The sequence below is a fragment of the Sturnira hondurensis genome, unplaced genomic scaffold (genome assembly GCF_014824575.4).
Source record: "Sturnira hondurensis isolate 20B ecotype Veracruz unplaced genomic scaffold, ASM1482457v3 Scaffold0023817, whole genome shotgun sequence".
Classification (NCBI taxonomy): Eukaryota; Metazoa; Chordata; class Mammalia; order Chiroptera; family Phyllostomidae; genus Sturnira; species Sturnira hondurensis.
This window is the reverse complement of record NW_028096448.1, coordinates 856,837-878,246: the sequence shown is the minus strand read 5'-3', so window position 1 is coordinate 878,246 and position 21,410 is coordinate 856,837. Positions and strand designations below refer to the sequence as shown.

Genomic DNA, 21,410 nt, shown 5'->3' with positions numbered 1-21,410 from the left:
GTGTAGTGCTATCAGTGATACATAATGACCTGTGCCAAATTGCTGTCAACTTGAAATCACTATCACCCCTTCTTCATTCTCCTCTGTATAGTGCAAAGGAACCATACACGGTTCCCAGAATCCCTTTCTGCATGTGGTTCCAGGTGATAGTCAGCCAATGAGAGGCATTCTCATGAGGTGTGGCTGGAACAGAAGACTGTTCTTCTCTAGTGGCAGGTGAGAATAGTTGGATGGGAAGATTTAGACACTGGGTTAGCAGTGGCTACCACCAAACACCTAAGAACCACTTTGTACTACAAGTTGCTGAGATCAATGGTGGCAGCTCCCAGAGACTTGAAGTTTGCCACAGCTTTTTTTGCCAGCTCCCTGGAATCACCCCCTTCCAGTACAAGTTTCCTGACTTTTATTGCCCTACCCTTTCCAACAGGAGCTAGCTGCCTAAGCTCTAAAATCTTCCTCCTCAGAATGCCTGATGGACTTCTGTGTTCTTGACGCACTCGTGACTGATACATGACCATAAATTTCCTGCTCCTTCCAAGTCATGCCCCACGGACCTTGAAAAAGGAAGCAGAATTCTGAGTGACTTTGTTTCAGGCTGTAAAGTGGACCAGTAGTCTGAAACAAACACAAGCATCACAAGACACCTGCAATGTTGCTGTAAGATATTTCTAGAACTATTTTTAAATATTTGTCTTATTGACAAGAAAGTAACGGAAATTCCCCCAAACTGAAAGAAAACAGGAGAGTATCTAACAAAGAGTGTGAGGTATAGGCAATATTTAAGGAGACAATCACTGATTGTTTCCTGGAATATGTGAAAAATTAATTCTCTGATTCAAAAGGTGCCCCCCCGCCAAATGCCACCCAGGACAAAGGGCAGACATGTAGCCACTTGTATGACACTACATGCATTTATTCAAAAAGAAGATCCAAGAAGACGCCAGTCTGGGATCCAGTCTTTTGAACTGCTTCCTCTATGAGAAGATGAGTTTCCCAAAAAGCAATTGCTGTTAGACTGGTAGCTGATTTTTCAACAATAACAAAGAAGCCAGGAGATGATTGAAAAATAGCTTCAAAGTATTAAAGAAAAAACTGCCAACCTATTTACTCCCTGAAAGTATATGAACATATTTTCAGACACACAAAAACAAATTGTATCACCCACAGATCTTCAGCCATGAGAAATGCTGAAGGAAGTACTTCAAAAAGATCTCACAAGGGAGGGCCAAGATATCAAAAGCAGTGGCAAGCAATTTGCTCAACTTCTGGGTACTGAGAAAAGGAATGCATTAAAATACTGAACATAAATGGAGTGCATGAAATTAAGGCATTCTAAAGTCTCCTTGGGTTGCTGGTAGGGAGTGGCTAGGGATAATGACACCTTAGCCATTACCAAATTAAATAAACATGTTATAATGTCTAAAATAACCACATAGAAATGGAGTGGGCTGCTTTTATATTAGTAGAAGAGGAAAAGCTGAATAGGGGGAGAAAAACTAATGAGAATTTGAATCCACAGTCAGAGGCCGTTCTAAAGAGTGGAGAGAAGCATGGGAACAGGCCCTGGTGTGGGGTAGGTGCCAGTCTATGAATACAGGAAGGCCTTTGTGCAGGATTCAGTTACCTTTCCCTAGAAGTATTTCTACTGTTCTTGAATGTGCAAAGCTCGAAATTATTCAATAACCTCTAATTGGGCTATTCCAGTTAATCATGTAGTCAGACATGTAGGGCAGGTGGCAAAATACGAAAGTCAGGAAACATTTGAGAGGAAAATTCAAAGATTCTAAAGTACACCTTTCAAAGGGGTAGACATAAACAAAGAGAACTAATGATTAAGTATTCCATTTTGTTCATCCCTTTATTCCAGATGAGAGCCCTGTTTCCTACGATTTATCCCATAGGTTACTGTTGAGTAATACTGAATCATGATTACAGATGAATTTGGTGAAGTGTTCTCTTTTCTAATCCTGGCAGCTGTCTCTGGTGGGGAAGCCTTTAGAGTTTTTTGGCAATTACGAAAAGGCTCTTCATTGTAAAGTGATCTCTCAAGATGATCAAATTGCTTGCCTTGCATGATTGGTAATGTAGCAATTAAGCATGTTTGTATTCCTCTGTTAATGTATACTCAAAGTTTCAAGGTTGGGTTTTAGAGTCCCCAGGATTGCTTGATTTGCTTTCTGGCCAATGTCATCATAGGAGTTCTGCACACAAATCTACAGAGCGATCTGGGCCTACTGGTCAGGGAAGGTGTGAACTGCATGCAGGTCCTAACTGTTAACTGGCATTTCCCCCATTGAGAGATTTAACCAGTAACCAAACACTCACTCTCCCCCAAGATACCTAATGACCTAATAACAAAGGAGACTTTGTCAACAGAGGTGGTGCTTCCCACCTCTCACCCCACAATTTGCCACTCCCTTGAATTCTGGTAAATGATACTGAATTGTCTCTTAAACTTAAAGCTTCACTAGAAGTAAGATGAAAGCTTCCTAGTGGGTCACTTTTCTGGGAGTTACTGTCTGGCATCCAGCCTTTTGAACTGCCTCCTCTATGAGGAGATGAGAGGAAAGACATGAAAAAGCAAATGGCTTCTTTCTGCCACCTGAGGCAGTGGTGAACCTCAAGTTATAACTTCATCTTCCTGAGCCCTGCCCTGACTGTCATCAGTGTTTGGGGGGCAGAGGGGTGGTTGTGGGGTAGGCTAATTAGTTTCCTTCAAGACAGAGACATTGCCATTCACACCATACGAAAAAGAATGTACGTCTCTCTGAATGGAACAGAGGTCAAGAGCATTGCCCCAGACCTATATGTTTTATCTGTACTTGTTCTGCTCATTCCTCTTACTCTGCTTACTGGTTGTTTCCATTATTGCAAGTCCATGGCTTTTGATTTCCTCCCCCCATCTTACTTAACTCTCAGCAGCATTCATCACAGTAGACATCTTCCTTTTTGAAATTCTGATTTTCGGCTCTATTGATGGCACACTACGTAGTTTTCCTCCAACCTCAATCTCTGCTTGTGTCCTCTACTTGCCCTCTAAATGGTCGTTTTCTTCCAAGCTTGCCTTGGGCCATGTGCTTTGCTGGTACTCTTTTCCCAGTAGCACACATCCATCCCCATGGATTTAATTCTATCATTGTGCTGAGTCTCTAGCTCAGATCTCTGAGTTCCAGACTTGCATCTCTGTCTACCTGACATTGCTGTATCAGCCCATCTCTGAGTCAGCTTGTCCAGAAGTGGACATGTAATACTCACTATCAAGTCGTCCTGGGCTCCTTCTTAGGAAAAGGGGTCACCATTCTCCCAATTGCTCAAGACATAAATCAGCCTTGACCTTGCCACCTCCCTCCATCCCACCACCCTTATATTCAATCTGTTAGCTAATCTTGTCCCTTCTACCTCCAAAGTACATAACAAATCTGTTCACTTCCTGGTTCCATTGCTAATACTTGGTGTCTACCTTCACTTTCTCCACACAACACCACTAAACTGGTCTCCCTGCTTCTATTCTCAACCTTCTCCATACAGCAACAAAGTATAGTTAAACAACTGTGCTTTGATCCCTGAACAACTTGGATTTGAACTGCATGAAGCCACTTATACAAAGATTTTTTTTTCCCAGTCAGTCCATGGTTGGGAGTTTATGGGTGCAGAGGGCTGACTATATGCATTGAGCATCAACAAATTTTGATGTCTACAATGATCTTAGAACCACTTCCCCACAGACACCAAAGGACAATTAAGTTATTGGGGTGTCGAAAATTACATGTGTACTTTTGACTATGGGGTGTGGGGGCATGTTAGCATCCCTAACTCCTGTGTTATTTAAGGGTCAACTGTAAATTGGAAAAGAGTTCCCCTTCCTGTTACTCTATAGTGTTAAAGAGCAACCAGCTTAAGAATGACCTCCTCACATTGGCCTTCCCTGATTACTTTATTTAATGTTCCTCCACTTTTCTTCTGATGCATAGATTCCTGTTTGTGTCCTTCAGAGCAACATGCCACAATTGGTATTTGTGTAGTTTTTTGCTCGTTTAAAAAAAAAATCTTGCTGATTAGACCACAAGGACTACAAGGACAGGGACTGTATTTGTTTGCCATTTAATCCCCAACCTAACACAGACTGGCATGGGGTAGGAACTTACTAAAAATTGCTGCATACAAGAATGAGTGAGGTCTTTATCTCTTATTACTCAGGTAGTTTCTCTGTGCCCTTGATTGATTCCAGAGTTCCTCATTAGGAGTAGAGTGGGATGTGCTGGGGCCAGGGGACATTGAAGGCAGAGAGAAAGCCTTTAGTAGTCATGCCTTAGAATCTGTGGCTGACATTATATGCTTCGATATTTTGAGGTGTACTTTTATAGGAAAAATTTTAAGTGAGGAAATTTCAGAGAGGAAGTATTTGTCTCTTGAAGTATCTACAAGGTTTTTAGTTGTTATATCAAAAATCATGTATTAGTGACTGATTTATGTTGAAAAAGATGCAGAGTCTTCAACTATGTTGAAATAGTTGCACAAATTTTATTAAAGAAGAGATGATGTTTGTTCTGATTTTGACTGTGGCTCAAGGGTGGACGCTCTTCAGTAGAACCATTTCCAGGCTTACACTTTCCTCTGTTACCACCATTCTTAGAACTAATTAGGTAACTGGGTACTCATGTAACCAAAGAGAGTTCTAAAAAGCCTTGAATCGAGGAAGAAAGGTGGCAAAGATTGAAATCAGGAAAAATAAAGACATGGCCTCAGAGGTAACCAGATGAAAGAAAAGTAGTCAAAGGAACCAGTTTAAAACAATAGTTTGGTTTTTTTTTTTACTGTTCAAGTACAGTTGTCTGCATTTTCCCCCCCACGACTCCCCCCAACCCCAGCCATCCCCACCTTCCCTGCTGATCCCATCCCCCTTGGTTCTGTCCATGTGTCCTTTATAGTTGTTCCTGAAAACCCTTTTCCTTCCCCCCCCATTATCGCCTACCTCCCCTCTGGTGACTGTCAATTTGTTCCTAATTTCAATGTCTCTGGTTATATTGTGCTTGCTTGTTTGTTTTGTTGATTGCATTCCTTTTAAAGGTGAGATCACTTTTTATCACTGTGAAGTGTGTGGAAGGTCAATTTCCCCCATCCTCTTCATTGCTGGGCTAGAACTGGTCCTGAGAGATAATATCCAACCCAGGGTTCCTACTGATGGACAAAGAAACTAGCAATGGGTTCATTAGTGTATGTATGTGAAAACTGAATCTGTTGTAGATGGAAATCAAGCTCTTCGTGGGATTGCAAGGAAATCTTCCCAATAATCCATGCATGGGAGATTGTGATGCGTCAAGGTTTATCTGGGTAGAACTAGACTCCTGGGCTTCCAGTGTCTCATTTCCTTCTATCCTAAATGGAAAAAGTCCAACTGTGTCTTCAGCAAGGCCAAAACCAAGGCCAGTGTCCAGAGTTTCTGCTTCATACTAAAGCTTAGTCCTTTGGAGCCCACATAGTCTGCCACAGCAGCTGCTAGACCCATATGGTCACGCATTTCTGGGAGAGAGACAACACATGAACACATGGGGTGTGTGCAGGTCACTGAATGAGGAGAGAGAGAGCTTCTTTGTTCTTCTGAGATTATAACCAGGAGCTTTTTCAAAATAACCAATCAACTTCCCAAGCGTCCATGGGCTTTGGATGGTCCCACACCGGCTAGTTAGAGTAACAGGCCTCTATGGTCCAGCACCTCCCCCTGTGCTCTGCAACAATCTAGTACCAGAGCAGGGAAGGGAGGAGTATTAATCCCCTTGGCAGAGCAATGACGATCCCCTGGGGTGTGAAGCTGTCACTTCCTGGTGAAGCAAACAGGTTCATGTGCCCCAGTTTACTAAGCTCAATGTCTAATTTCCTTTGCTCTCTCTTTTTTTAAAATTAATAACTAGTCAACTTCCCACAGTAACAAATCCAGAAACATGGAACTCCACCAATATTTGGTGACTGCCATGGAACCTAGCATTTTAACAGTTCAATAGTAATCAAGAGTTTTCTTAGTCTGAGTGCAGAATAAAAAAAGCCTCATAACAGCAGGGGAAATTTCAGCATTTCACTTCCCTCAATAGGAACAGATTTACCAGAGAAAATTCACATTTGAAAGCTAAAAACAAAACAAAAACTTTTGTGCTTTCCACCCCTGAGTTTGGAAACAGAAAAGTGCATCATTTCAGAAAGGTATTCTGAAGGGCTCTCTCTCTATGGATTGTTTGGGAATAAAAGCTTGTGTGTTTTTGGTGTCTCTGTAAACACATCTAGGAACTCATAAAAGCCACAATTTACTATCCTGTGGTGAGAAGGGATTTTGTGACCTTTTAAGAAATTTTGTTGTTTTTCTCAAGAAGACCAGGATAAGGAAGTGAGCCAAATTTCTTGGCAATGGGAAGATTGTTTCAATGCCATAGGCTTGCATTGCCAGAAGTATAGAGGGTTCTGTGCAAGCCAACTTGTCATCAGCTTGTCCTGAGTGTAAGTTCCTAAATTTTACAATTACAAACTTGTCTAGATTTCCACCCACCCTTAGGTTTTGTGGAACAGATGGCAATCGCAGCCATGGAGACATATCTGTGTTGACCTCCAAGCTTCCAGGGGCTCCAAAGTCCAAGTCTAAGAGTATTGTGAGCAGGGAGTTGAAATCCAAATTTTCAGAGGACTGCACAGGAACATGCGGTGTCATTCTGGAAGGAAGAACAAGCAATTTTGGACACAAAATTTGGAGCAAATTCCTGTGTGCTTACCACAGTGTTCTTGTTTCTAAAACTGGGTGATGTGGGGAGTGGTACTCATGTCTTAATACATTTCCTTGACAATGGACCACATCTTTCTCAAAAGACTCTCTTTATTCTTTACCTTACCTCCGTATTTTCTGATTGCTCCTTGTCAATTATATTTGTAAGAGTTGTTCTTTGCTCATCCCTTAAATGAAGGATTCTCAACTGGGATTCATTTTATTCTCTAGGAGTCACTTGGCAATATCTGGAGAGAGTTTTGATAGTCCCAGCTGGGGGTGGGTGGGTGCTCCTGATCTCCAGTAATTAGAGGCAAAGGTGCTGATAAATATTCTACAATGCATAGGCAGCTCCTACAACAAAGAATTATCTATTCTACAACATCAATAGTGTAGAAGCTGAGAAACTCTGGCTTAACTATTGCTTTTCCACAGTGTTTGCTCCAAGATCCCTGTTTTTAAGCTCATACTCTTTTAGGACCATCTCATCTATTGCCACTAAAAAAAAGCCAACACTCTGTTGGCTCCCAAATATTTTCTCCAGCTAAATTTCTCTTCTGAGCACCAAACTCTTATCTATCATCCTACTTGGCATCTTCAGTTTCATGTCCAACAGACAGCCTTTTTGTTGCTTTGTTCTCAGCAAGCAAAAAGTTCATAATTTAAAAAAGTAGTCTAATATATAGTTATCTATTTTTAATAAAGGGTTTTTTTTGTTGCTGTTGTTGTCAAGTTTCTTTATAATTTTTGTATGGTATTAATTTTTAAAAATATATTTGATTGATTATGCTATTACAGTTCCATTTTTCTCCCCTTTACTCTCCTTTACCCTGCACAGCTCCTCCAAGCTGCATTCCCCCACTCCTTAGTTTATGTCCATGAGTCGTACACATAAGTTCTTAGGCTTTGACATTTCTTATATTATTCTTAACCTCCCTCTGTCTATTTTGTACCTACTATTTATGCTACTTATTCCTTGTACCTTTTCACCTATTCTTCCCTGCTCTCTCCATGTGATCTCCAGTTCTGTGGTTCTGTTCCTTTTTTAGTTGTTTGCTTAGTTCATTTTTTTTTGGTTCAGTTTTTGATAGTTTGAGTTTGTAGTCATTTTATTGTTAATTTTTTCTCTTTTTTTCTTATATAAGTCACTTTAACATTTTGTATAGTAAGGGCTTGGTGATGGTGATCTCCTTTAACTTGACTTTATCTGAGAGTGACTTTATCTGCCCTCCCATTCAAAATGACAGCTTTACTGGATAGAGTAATCTTGGATGTAAGTCCTTGCCTTTCATGACTTCAAACACTTCTTTCCAGCCTCTTCTTTCCTGTAAGGTTTCTTTTGAGAAATCAGCTGACAGTCTTATGAGAACTCTTTTGTAGGTAATTGTCTCCTTTTCTCCTGCTGCTTTTAAGATTCTCTCCTTATTTTTAATCTTGGGTAGTGGAATTATGATGTTCCTTGGTGTGTTCCTCCTTGGGTCCAACTTCTTTGGGACTCTCTGAGCTTCCTGGATTTATGGAAGTCTATTTCTTTTACCAGATTAGGAAAGTTTTCCTTCACTATGTTTTCAAATAAATTTTCAGTTTCTTGGTCTTCAGTTTCTTCCTCTTCTCCTTCTGGCACCCCTATGATTCACATGTTGGAACATTTAAAGTTGTCCTGGAGGTTTCTAAGCTTCTCATTGTTTTGAATTCTTGTTTCTTCATTCTGTTCTGGTTGAACGTTTCTTCCTTCTGGTCCACACCATTGAGTTGAGTCCTGGTTTCCTTCCTGTCACTCTTGGTTTCCTGCACATTTTCCTTTATTTCATTTTTCATCACCTTCATTCCTTCCTCTATTTTGAGAGCACACTCAACCATTTCTGTGAACATCCTGATTACCAGTGATTTAAACTCTGCATCTGGTAGGTTGGCTATCTCTTCATTGCTTAGGTGTTTTATTTCTGGAGATTTGATCTGTTCTTTCATTTTGGCCTTTTTTTTTTTTTTGTCTTGGCATGCCTGTTGTGTAGTAGGGAGTGGAGCCTTAGGTATTCACCAGGGCGGGGTGACCTGTGTCACTGTCTTGTGGCACTGTATGTGGGGAGTTGTCCGAGAGTGAACAATGTTCACTTCCTCTGCTCTCTGCCCACTTTCAGTCACTTCCTCCACTACCCACAAGCAAATTGGGCCCTTCTGGTGCTGATTCACAGGTAGATGGGCTTGTGTACATTCAAGGACCCTGTGGGTCTCCCCAGAAAACTCTCCTGTGAAGCTGAGAGTTTCTCCTACCACCTCAATCCCCACAGGTTTTTCCAGTTAGAGGTTTTGAGGCCTTATTTCCCTGTGCTGGAACCCTGGGTTGTATGATCTGTCTTGCTCCTCGGTTGTTCCTCCTGGTTTATCTGCACACAAATGTGGGACCACTCTGCTTTCCAACTGCTGCCTTGCTACAAGTCTTCACCACCCAGCTGCTGGTCTATGCCCCACCTACTAATCTGGATGAATGTTTCTTCTTTAACTCCTTGGTTGTCAGACTTCCATACAGTTTGATTTTCTGGCAGGTCTGGCAATTCTGAATGTTTTCTGTTTTTAAATTTGTTGTTGTCTTTCTTTTGGTTGTGTGAGGAGGCACAGTGTATCTACCTAAGCCTCCATCTATGTTGTCAAGTTTAAATATCAATAAAAGGGAAGTACAATTAACTTTCATTTTGAAAGAACAAAACACAACTTAGTGACACTCTGTGAGATACTGAGACATAGTTTTATATGAAACAAAAGCTGTTAAAGAGAAACCCCTGAGTATTTTAGGTCAGAAAGATTTTTACCGAGTGAGTGAAAGAAAAGTCAGTCTTCGCATTAAACAAGAAGTTGTGCTCTTTCATTGTGGACTCCAAGGGCTCAACCCAGGGTCACCTGTTGTTCTTTATCACTTTCAGAGGCTCCACTATATAATGCTTTAAAACTAGCCTAGCCTGAGTTCTGCAGGGCTACAATACACATATAATTTAATTTTTTTATTTTTTTGAGTTCCAGAACCATATGTTACATACTTTTTAATTGCCTGATATGCTGAAACATAACTGCTTCTCATGAAATATTTAACAGATTTTGAGTGAGGGCATTTCCCAAGCATACTTCTCTTTTTCTTTTACCTCTAGACCCACCACCAGTCCTTTCATCCTCTTCTGTTAAGACCCCCGCAGTGATCTCATGGGCCCCTCATGGAGCCTGACATATAGACTAACTCTAAATCAACCAATTACTTGCATTTGAGAATACCACCAGTGAGTAACTGTCATTCTAGCGCAACAGTGGTCCAGTCCCTGCAGGAGCACACTGATGGTTTAGCAAGGGAAGGCTAGAAGCAGGAAGGAGAAAGTGTGGAAACGGGTTTGTCATGGGATCAGTCATCGGAGGAGTTTGGAACTTTGCCCCAGAGCTTGTGCTTACAGGATGCTTTCCTAAAATACTGTTATCTCCCGGGGAAACCAGCTGCCTACACATTCTGAGTCCTTTATGCACATCATGGTAAAATATCTGAGAGGAAGGGAGAGTGCCCTGAGAGATGGTGGCTCTAAAGCAAGAACAAATCCCCATGCTTCCCAAACTTTCCCTTTCTTGAAAAGAACAGTCTTCTTCCTCCAACTTGGAGCAGCTTTCTGAAGAGCTGCCCATCTGTCTCTGTCTTCAAAACAAGTCTCCGTGTGTGCTGGGTGGAGCTAGGCACAGAAGCATAGAGGAAGGACAGATCGTAGATTAATACAGAGGAGGGGTATAAGAAGATATTGAGCAAAAACTGGAGGATTTCTATTTGGCCCAATTTTGAAATGGAGGGCCAGAGGCCAGTGAGCCCAAAGATCAACAAAAAACAGCCTCTGTCGCCTGCATATCTTCCAGCTTCTGCAGGGTTGCCAACTCCTGGATGGTGACACCGCTTTATTGAGTCTACAGTTTTATTACCATGATGTGGGCACCCAGGGCTGTTCCCAGAAGTCACATTTTCTTACAAGTTTCTCTGTGACACACAGTAACCATTTTTCAGGATTTGGGGTGCAATCTATAGCCATTACAAAGGGTAAAGGTGATCAGCCTAAAGTGGGACTGGTTCTGGGATCCTGCTGCTATGGACACAGCCCAATGTGAAACTGCCATGTCAGTTGAATCTGGACTGCAGCTGTTGTCTTCTCATACTAGGACACTGGATAGTCTTCCCAGTCTGTGAAGAAGAACTCGCCCTTCTTCTCCTTCTTTCTCTTCTACCCCATTCCATTGTTTTCTTGATTCATTCATTAATGCCACAGTTACTAAGTGAACAGAGTAGGTTGAGCACCATGCTAGACACTGGAGGTAAAATGGTGACAGCCTTAAGCTTTGAATTGTTTCTATTTCTAAGGAAGATTTGTCCAATATTAGGTGAATGCAATAATGTGCTGCTGTGAAGGGAATTAGTGCAGGGAGGTCCAGCCATGCCAGGGAAGGGGACTGGAGTCTTCAGATTCTACCCTGGAGTCAGGGATATCTAGGCTGAGTCCTGCAAGGAAGGTGTGAGGGCTGAGAGAAAAGAGGCATAAGTGTGTGATGTATCAGTGGTGAGAGAGGGAACTATGATGGGTGGAGTGCAGAGTAATCAGAAGGTAAGGACAGGTTGAAGGTTGTAGGTGGGGTCCTGGGCATGAGAGTAAGACAGGACAGTTTATAGATCATGAGGGACTTTGTAAGCCATGTCAAGGCTTAATTCTGCTTTGAAATACAAAGTTTTAAATGAAGAAAATTGGTCAAAAACATTTATAAATCTGAGAGGGAGGGAAGTCCTGAAAAAGGAAAGGAGAACTTTGACCTCAAATTGCTTGTAATTTAATTTAGAATGGAAGAAAAATACATGAAACTGACAGTATAAAAAATAAAACTAACTATAATTAAGCAATGAAGAGTCTAGCATGGGCCAAAAAAGCTATGAGAAGGATAGATATGTGATGTGGCTGTGTTGTTGATGCAGCGTGGACACCAGAGGTAGCCGAAAGAGCCAGGGGCTCAGCTCCAAGAGACAGGATGATTTTCTTGATGAGAGTCCTTATCTGCAATAAAAGGGCACCAACATTACCATTGACTCTCTGAATTCCTCCATGCATTCAGATCTCTGTGTCACCAACAGTATAATACCTACACTTTGGGCTCTAAAAACAGAATAAAATACTAGCTGTTGTCTGACTCATAATTGAAACAAAAACAAATAAAAACACCCATGAAGGAAGTAGTATTTCTGGAGTCCTTCCACTGCTCTGATGATCAGAAAGCTACATAATTATACAATATTATCTCCTTATTGGCAGAATCCCCTTTAATAGATTGTGTTTTATTTTTTTGTCTTGAAATTTTTAACAGTTTATGGAAACCAGACCTCTATTTTTGCTATGGGGACACATAGCACTTCCTACTATGTCTTACTGTCCCTTAACTAGAATGCAATAGTACAAATTTATTTGATTAATTAGGTCTAATTAGTAGTAGAAAAATAGTTGGATTAAAAATGGTATACATTTCATCTCTCTCGTTTTATTCTGGATGCCTGGAAAGGTATTGATAAATTTGAATCTCAATAGTAGTGGAGCAGCAAGCCTGTGCTTGGTGAAGTTGTATTTCAGCATTCTCCTGGGTCCTGACTTTCTTTTGTGTCTTCTCACGCTTTTGGTTGTAAGGTGTCTCAAAGATGGGTCTGGTTGGGAGAGATGGGTTAAATAATTAATGAGAAAAGAAAGGAATTCTGTGGAAAGAAGTGGAATGAAGCACAAAGATAATGAAAAAACTAGTTTGAGTTGAAAGGAGGGAGCTCATTGAGATACTGTGGAAAATGGCAGGGAGATGAGCTTACAGAAGGGGTATAAGCAGGCGACTGAGGCAGCAGGGAACCAGAGAAGGTCTTTGAGGAATATGAAACTTGTTCTAGGAAGGTTGGTCAAATTGCAACATTGAATATGTATTATACCAAAATAGGTGAAGACTGGGCAGGTGATGCTGGGAAAATTAAGAATAGGCAGTTATAAGAGGAATTTGAGGGGGAAAGTGAATCACATTTGGATTTGAGAAGTAAAAGAATGAGTCAGTGATTACAGCAGGTGTGTAAGGGTGTTATTATTGCCAGAAAGAGCTAAATTAGAGAAAGGGATTTGAGTGCTTTTGAAAGGGAGGGAGAGAGGAGGAGAACAGGAAGAGGCAGATGCGCTCCTGATTGTAGGGTCCTAAGATCCCAGATCTTTTTATTGTCTTTCCTGTAACTGAGTAGAATTTATACAGCCACTTCTTCACCAAGCTGGACACCATCAAAGCCAACTAGCTCTCCAGTAGAAGAATGCTACTTTGAGATTTTGGCCAGATTACATATTAACCCATAGGAAAGCAGTGTAGGTAGTAAAAAATCACTTGGAAACTCTACTTAGAAGATTCAGAAAGTTATCATTTAACCACCTGTTCAATTCACACACAAGTTCATGAATAATGGCAGTCTTTTCTTCTTTGGCCCAATGGAGCATTCATTTTTCTTTCCAGGTCTGTAAAGACTATTTGTATTTCTTCAAATATTTTATTACAAACAATTTTTAACATAAAGCACAGCTTAAAGAATTTTACAGTGAACACTTGCATTACCCACCACTTAGGTTCTACTATTAATAGTTTACTGTACCAGTTGTGTGCATCTATCCATCTGTCAACTCATTTTAATTTGGTGCATTTCAGAGTAAACTGCAAACATTATTACTCTGCAGTAAATAAAACTAATGGTTTTTAATATCTGTTTTTGAATTTTTAGCAGGCTGGGCTGTATCAGCTCACCTATATATAGATGGTGTGGCTCTTCCTGTGAGTGGTTTATCTTCCCAGTCCCTCTTACCCAGGCATTTGAACATTGACTCTTTAACTAGAGTGGTGCTTAGCCTACTCACTTGAGTTCCTAGAACAAGGAAAAAGGTATTTTTACAAATCTAGTGATCTACAACACTCTAGTATTTGGGGGGGGGGGCGGCGGGGGAAGACCCCTGCAAGTAGTGTAGATGGGAGAGTGGACAAAACAATTTGTTCCCCTAGAGATATAATCGATTTAGTCTATGTCTACATTTCAGGGTTACCACATGGCAGATTGACTTAATACAAACTTTATTTCACCTTTAACGGCATAGGAGCTATAGAGAGTATAGGTGATTAGAGGCAGACACTATAGTGAGGGAAGGTGGTAAGGAGTGAGGTAAAAGTTTTTAGCTGGCGAACGGATGGTATTTTCAAAACAAGAGATTGCTTTACGAGGGTTTAAAAAACAGCTATTACTACATGTAGTTTTCAAGCTTAAGGAACATGATCCAGCAGTATAATAACAATCTGTTAACATGGCATTCTATTAAGGTTTGTTTTCCCTCCATTTTCACATGTCTTGTATTTACATCTAAGTTTTAATTGATGTTTTGACCATGTGTTTGGCCCTGAGAAGATTTGGTGGAGGCTTTCATTTTTTAATAAATTAAAAAGTGACATATTTAATATATACTAAGCAAAAATATCCACCTTAACATCCCCAGAAATGACATCTTGATGCAATAAAACTTGATTTAAAACTTCGTATGTATTGGCACCATACACAAAATACAATATCTTAGAGACTTGGGAAAAGGACATCAATTTGAGAAGAGCCAATGGAATAAGTTAATTGTCACCGCAGGTGTTGCCTAACCAAGTGAAGGGAGAAGAGTCAAACATGACGTTATGTTTGACAACATTATGTAAGTTCACTAGAAACAGCGGGTGAATGAGCAAGTCTCTCAATGACCAGTCCAAGAAGGCAGCAGCTGTTTTGTTTATCTTAGTCAACACAAGAGCTAGTTCAACAAGAAAATTAAATAGAAGACACAGGCAGAGATCATATTTTTAAATGTTCTTTGGTTTTTAAAATGTGTAGGCTCCCTGAAATTTCTCTCACTGAATAAAATTAAGTGCTCTTGTCTCAGAGATAAGAATGTGACCATTCTAGCCTTACTGATTCAGTCCTTGGAGCCTGCATGATAGTGATGAGCTTTGGCCTCCATGGGCTATCTCAGTAATTAAGCCTGGCCTCTTTCACAAGAGCCTGGGAAATGTATCTCATTGTAGATTTAGCTTCATACACAGGAAGCTGTTTGTAACAGCTACTTATCTACTGGTACAAGGTGAGTAAAAGTAAGTGCTCATTACTTTCCATGTTGCCACTCACGTAACCTTGTAAGAATTTTCTATGGGCTGGTAAATTATAGTACTTAACTATGAGGCTATTTTGCAACCAGGGGATAAAAATAGCAATTATTATACTAATACTTAAACCTATATTTCATGCTCACAGTTCTGTATCCAAGATATTCAAATGGAAATAGGCATTACACCAAGGACAGAGGAAAAGACATAATGTAGTACAAAAGAATGGGAAAAGAACAACACTGTCCTTTTAACTAATGCCTTTAAAATGAGATATTTCAAGAAAAATCCACCAGAATGATGGCTTAATTGATAAGGAAAGACAGCTTCTTTCATTTTTCTGTTTATGCATACTATTGTTTCAGCCCATGGTGTTTTGTTTACTTTGGAAGAAAATATTTTACCCCCTTTGAGATAATTAATTTTTGTCAGCTTCACTGTTTATAAGGGAAACTGAGAAACTGTTAATTGAAATACAGAATGAGTCACTGTTTTCAGCAATTTTTGGCAGCATTCTAATTTGTGTCAATCTCAGCCTAATTATTGAATTTTTTTGGAAATAGAAAGCATATTTGATTTTTCTCTTACTGCATTTTTCTTCTTTTATAAAAAAATATATGTGCTGCCTGACAAAGTTTATACAATTTATATCAACATGAGGTGAAATACAAGTACGTTTGAAATACCAGGAGGTTTACTGTGTCGTGCTTGGCTCCTCACAGTTGCTAAATATTTAGAAAGCTCACAGAGTGTGGTCTTCCTCCTTTCTCACTTGTACCCCAGCCCAACTAAAAATGTGGTTTTTTAAAAGACCTTTTAGTGGGTATTAAGCCACAGTATATGGCCCATCACTAATGACACCAATGAAGAAAGCTTCCGAGAAGTAATCAGAAAGAATTCATTTGGAAATCCAACTGGATGTCACTTGCAAAGGGCAGGCTCCTAAAGGAGGTGACCTGTCATGCATCCCTGAGTTATTTGTTGTAAAAGCATTAATCACCATGAACTCATTTTCCCTTGAAGCAAACACACTACATTGTTTCCCAAGAATTCTGTTCCAAATGATCATTAACATAGACAGTGGAAGCTGCTGACTGTGGACAGGGTTAATAAAATCTGTCAGATCAATGGCCAGTGTAATGGTACTTTTAATAGTTGCTAATATAAGTGGGATCTTTCCTGGCTGTGGCAGAATGAAGGTGGAGGGAGGAGCAGTGGCTTTGCTGGGCAGACAGCCCCATCTCTCATGTCCTGAGGTGGCCTCTGAGTGAAAAGAGCATCCATGTCAGTCTCAGAGCAGGGCCAGGGCTCTGAGAAGGCCATGGCTGGAAGCATAGGCAACAGCTGTGGGCTGAGGAAGGAGGCATGAGGTGGCCATGGAGACAGCTCTGCAACACACCCCACCTGCTTGCACACCACATCCTTCTGCAGGCTACGGGGGTCAGGGTGTGTCTGAGCACCAGATACTATGCACATCCCAAAACTTTGCCTCATCCATTCTACATTGGGTCAGCAATGACATGAAGAACAGCATCACAATAGGAGTGACAATCACAGCTACTGGTCACGAGAAGTCTACTGAGCCAAGGAGCAGTCCTTTACATACACTGATCTCAACCCTTAGAGCAGCACCCCTAAAACATGTGTGTGATTTATGATCCTATTTCATATCTGAGGAAGCCAAAGTTCAGACAGACTCAGGAGCTAGCCCAAGGCCAGATTCAAAAGTGTGTGCCCTTAAACACCATGTTCCTTTATTGGGGAGAGAGACAGAGAAACTGTAGCCTACAATCGAACCCAGAAAACATGCTATGTATGGCAGTGGGGTCAGAGGTCTTTCCATTTGCATATTCAACCAGTCTGAATGTTCAGAATCAACCTTGGACAAAGTCTATAAAAGGCACGGTTTGTCTGAAATCATATTTTTCCAGGCTTTGCTACTAAAATGTGGGTACCCAAGGCCTTTAAGAGGCCTAACTACTCTGTGTTTCCCCAATGGCAGGCAGCTTTGGTAGGGTTCCCCCAGGAGTCCCAGTAAATACTCTATACTTAAGGCTTGCTCCTTCTCATTCCACCCTTGCCCTGTCAATACTTGTCTCATCTCCTGTCAAGTAAGAGTCTTAATCTTCTGACTGGCTGTACCTTAGCTAGGCAAGTTAAGGCCAGAGGAAGCTACTGACTCCTGGGGCTGCCCCCAAGCACAAGAACTGACAACAAGGGCCATCCACAGCCAGTGCTCAGAGTTCTAGCAGCATGGCTGGGCATGGGAGCAGGGTGATAAGGGCACTGTGATGTTCCTAAGTACTGGGTGCTCCCGCAGTGAACGTGCTGACATAGCTGCCTCAGGGCTCAGGAGCAGGCATAGGATGGACTTTGCAGGTAAAGGCTATGGATATAAGAGAGATGAAAGAAGAATGACAGGTGTAAATGTAAAAACTGTAAAATACATTATTTAGCATTCCCCATAAGTGCAGAGTATGGCAGAAGTGTTCACTTAATGTGTTTAATAAATGGAAGGACATTTCACATAAACTCAAGTTACCTACCTTTCTCAGATCATTTCCAATCACTAAGAGGGGAGCAGGCCTCAGTGGTCTTTCAATGTGAAAACACCACTATTACTAAAGGCTTATTTCCTTGATTACATTATGTTGTATAAAAGTAGTGTTAAGGATTCAAAAGATGTGAGAAGGCAGATGGTTGTGAAGTAGAGGATGAAGCATGGAAGGAGTGGGGAGGACAGAGAGGGTTTTAGAGGGAGGCTCTCACACATCCCACAGCACCTACCTCTTGTCAACAGGATGGTTCCACAGACCCAAGTGCAATGGAAATGCAGAGACGGGCTGAGATGTGTTCTCTGGCCCCCAAGATTTTACACAGATGCACACCATAAGTGCTCGACTACACGGCACAGGCTATAAATGCAATCAAATTGACTAAAAGACGTTAGTAAGAGGGAAATTCAGAGATAGCATCATGGAAGACTGCATAGGTTGTGAAGAGCATGGACCATGTGAATAAAGGGAGAGAAGACACATTTCATACAGATGAGGCATGAACAGAAGTATGTCCGAAGGTGAGAGTAAGCATATTGGGTACAAATAAGGATGAAGGAAACAACTTTGTTCCAGCAGAGGAGTGTGTGTGTGTGCACATTCATATGCGTGTGCACATATGTGTTAGGAGAGGGAAGCAGCAGGCAGTAACAAGAACAAGAGAGAGTGACAGAACTTTACAAAGAACCTTGGTTGCCAGACAAAGGAGTTTGGATCAGTATGGTAAGTGATAGAGAGCCACTGTAGGTCCTTGGGCATTTAAAGGACATGTTCTCAGACAAGTTTTGGAAAGTTTTATCTAGCAGTTGTGGAAGAAGCTAGAGTGCTAGGGAAGAGAGAATGAGAAACACTAGGAGGCAAAGGAACACTGACATATGGTTTGTCATCTTTTCTCCTCCAGCACACATCCATATTCCCCTTCTCACTGGTTGAAATCATCCTCAGGCCACACTGCTATCCAATGAGGAAGAAAGGACTCACCTTGTTGACTGTTGCCTCCATTGCTTACATTAGCAGGTAAGAATTATTGAGAGAAAATCAACTTAGACTTGTAGTTCAAGTCTCTGAGGAATATTCCAGAAAAAATGTTGTTCTGTAAGAGTGCCTTTATATTGAGTTAATGGGGATTTTAGCCATCTTTAAATATTAAGGTAAGAAGGACTTCTTTTCCTTTCTTTCTTTTTTTTTTTTTTTTGGTGCATCATTCCTGGAAGTACTGCAATACCAAGTGAATGCACAGAGTGGAGGAGTAAGCTCCTATTCCATCTCCTGGCTCCAAATATCCATTTAATATAATGTTCTCGGATACAGAATGTATTAGATATTAAATTGATAACAACAGATGATCTTAGCCAAAAGGCCAAGAAGCAATCAAGTAAAAAAGATTTTTATTGTTTGATTTCGGTACTCAGGGAAGCACTGCAGGCCAAAAAAAGACATAGATGGGCACACAGCAATGCATGATTTCCCCTCTCTTTCTCATGCAGAATTCATCATTGCAAAGCTACACATTACTTCCCCCAAGAAAATATTGATCTTTGGTGCTATTTCCAATTAGATATTTGAACAGCTGAATGATCCAAGGCATCTAAATATATTCTTTTTAAAAAGGCATTTGGCAGGTTCAACACGATAGGTTTGGTCCATTCCTGTTGCCTATATCATTATGGGTTTATTTGCATCAACATCTGCCACTAGAGCTCCCAGAGGGCATTTAGGAAATTGCCCAGGGGCCTGCAGAACAGCTAGCAGGGTACAGGCAAGACCATTTTAGCAGCTGGTCTAAATTTTATCATTCAACCACCTGGTGACACTAATTGTCAGAAATACTGCCCAGAAAATGGAAAGCCCCTTTCCACTCCACAGCCTTCTCATTTACTCCAAGTTTTTGCTCTACTGACAGGGGCATGCCAAGCATAATGCCTACAGATCAGAAGCTAATCATGGTGTTCTTTCTGTAGTCTAGACTCACATAAACTGTTCATATCTGACAATCTCGGTAATCCCCCAAACACTATGTGGGGGAACGTCTAACTAGATACAGCACTCTGACAGAAGCCAGGTAGAGAACACATCCAGAGGGGCTTGGGCTCCAAGTGCCTACTCCATGAGCTTCCCAAGCTTTTGTCTTAGAGCAAGTAACCTTTGTGCAAGAACTCAGACGATGGTTTCTTCCTGGTGTTTCCTTCCCTTATGGAAAGCCTGCTCCTCTGTCCCTTCTGTGCTCCTCTTTCCCTGAGTGCCCAAAATCTTTCTTGCTTCTCCTGTCTTAAAGAAAGTATTGCCCAGTAAATCTACACCAAGATCCCAGTGATCTACACTGTTTTCCAGCATGGAGCCTTTGCATGTTAACAGATGACGTTTTAGAGAATAAGGCTTACATTGGGAACTTACTGGTAATTGATATCTGGAGCACTGTGTTGGGAAGGATTCTGAGGTTCTACCAAAACAGAGTTGTGTTATCTTTTAGTAATATCTACTAATAGCATGAACATGAGGAGTAGCAGGATATGTGCCACATATTTGCTAAGTCTGGCTTAACCAAAGAAATAAGTCTCTAAAGACGGAATACCTCGGATGGAGTTGGGGAGAAGAAGGTTGGTAGCTGAACTTGAATTTTCATACTCTGGGGGGGGGGGGTTGTATTGTTTTCCTGGTAGATTTTAAACTTATTTAATCTTTCTTGCCAGGTGTAACTTTTGGAGTTCATATATAAGATAGCACTTTTGATCTATTATCTTTTTCTGCCTAGAGATTTGGAAGCTGATCATTGATCTTTAAATCTGATCTCTGCTCTTTTCCTCCTCAGTAACCGAGAAGGCACAAGAACACTCAAGTCCACTGGCATTTGGGGGGAAATTGCAGCAGCCCTAAAAGATGAGAAACAGTGGTTGAGAGGGCTTTACTTGTCAGTGCCTGATCATGTATTCTGACAATGCAGAGAACTGGGTGGCTGGGGAGAAGTGCAACAAGGTGGGGTCAGGTGTGAGTACATGATATGCTCATTTAATTATATTCACAGTGCCAGACACTCTGCTAAGATCCCAAGGACACAACAATGTACACAGTCCCATGCTACTTTCTGGGACTGTCTGGGAGAGAGGAAAGTATACTCACAATGGGAAGACGGGATGATGAGACTGTTAGAGGGGTAAACGTGGGGTGCTGTGGGCTGCTGAGGACTGGCTTCTTAAGGAAGTAATGTCTAAGCTGAGACCCAAAGAATGAGTAGGAATAAGTCAAAAGAGACATGGATAAGACCTTCAAGCTTAGGGGTCAGATCTGTGAAGGGCTGGAGGAGCTGAGGGTGTGGATGAATTGTGGGACAGGGAAAAGCTAGACCATGAATTCACATTAATGAGCTTGGACTTTTCAACTGAGGGATTTTCTGTGGGAAAGTTTTAAGCAGAGGAATGAAATGATGTGACTGACTTACGTAAGAAAGATGATTAAAAAGTTGATTTTGACATAAGTGTGGAAGTTAAAGAGGAAAAGGACGAGGAGCACAGTGGTAGCATTGGTGAGACTTGATGTTAGCCCACTGATCACAATATCAGTCAATTTCAAATACAATTATAGAAGGTGAGTCAGAGGAGACTAAGAGATCATCTAGCATTGCAGAACTGAAACCTCAGTGGGTTAAATGACATGCCCAAGGTCATATAGCCAGGGAAAATCAAAGCTGGGAGTTACATGCATGTCTATTTCCAAATCCAGTTCTCTTCCCACTCAGTTCACATGGTCAGGAATACTTTCAGTTCACTGCATGTGCAAAACACATTCTGCTAAGCGCTGGAGCTGTTGGGTATGCAAAAAAACTTAACGTGGTTCCCACTGTCTAAAAGCTTTCATGATGTTGTATCTAGAGCTGTGCTTGTGATGTTAAAATGATGTAATAGAGCAATTGGAAGGAAGCA

General features: G+C 41.1%; 1 protein-coding gene and 1 pseudogene across 2 annotated transcripts in view; one reads left to right on the top strand and one right to left on the bottom strand.

The window, feature by feature from the left end:
* ADTRP (androgen dependent TFPI regulating protein) overlaps window positions 1-21,410 on the top strand; it is a 99,051-nt gene that overhangs the window by 61,143 nt on the left and 16,498 nt on the right. For both annotated transcript variants that reach the window (XM_037037959.1, XM_037037958.1), the window contains exon 5: window positions 18,395-18,510. In XM_037037959.1, coding sequence (XP_036893854.1) covers window positions 18,395-18,510 — 116 coding nt within the window. The remainder of the gene's footprint in view (window positions 1-18,394; window positions 18,511-21,410) is intronic.
* On the bottom strand, window positions 18,685-18,865 carry LOC118981278 (uncharacterized; annotated as a pseudogene).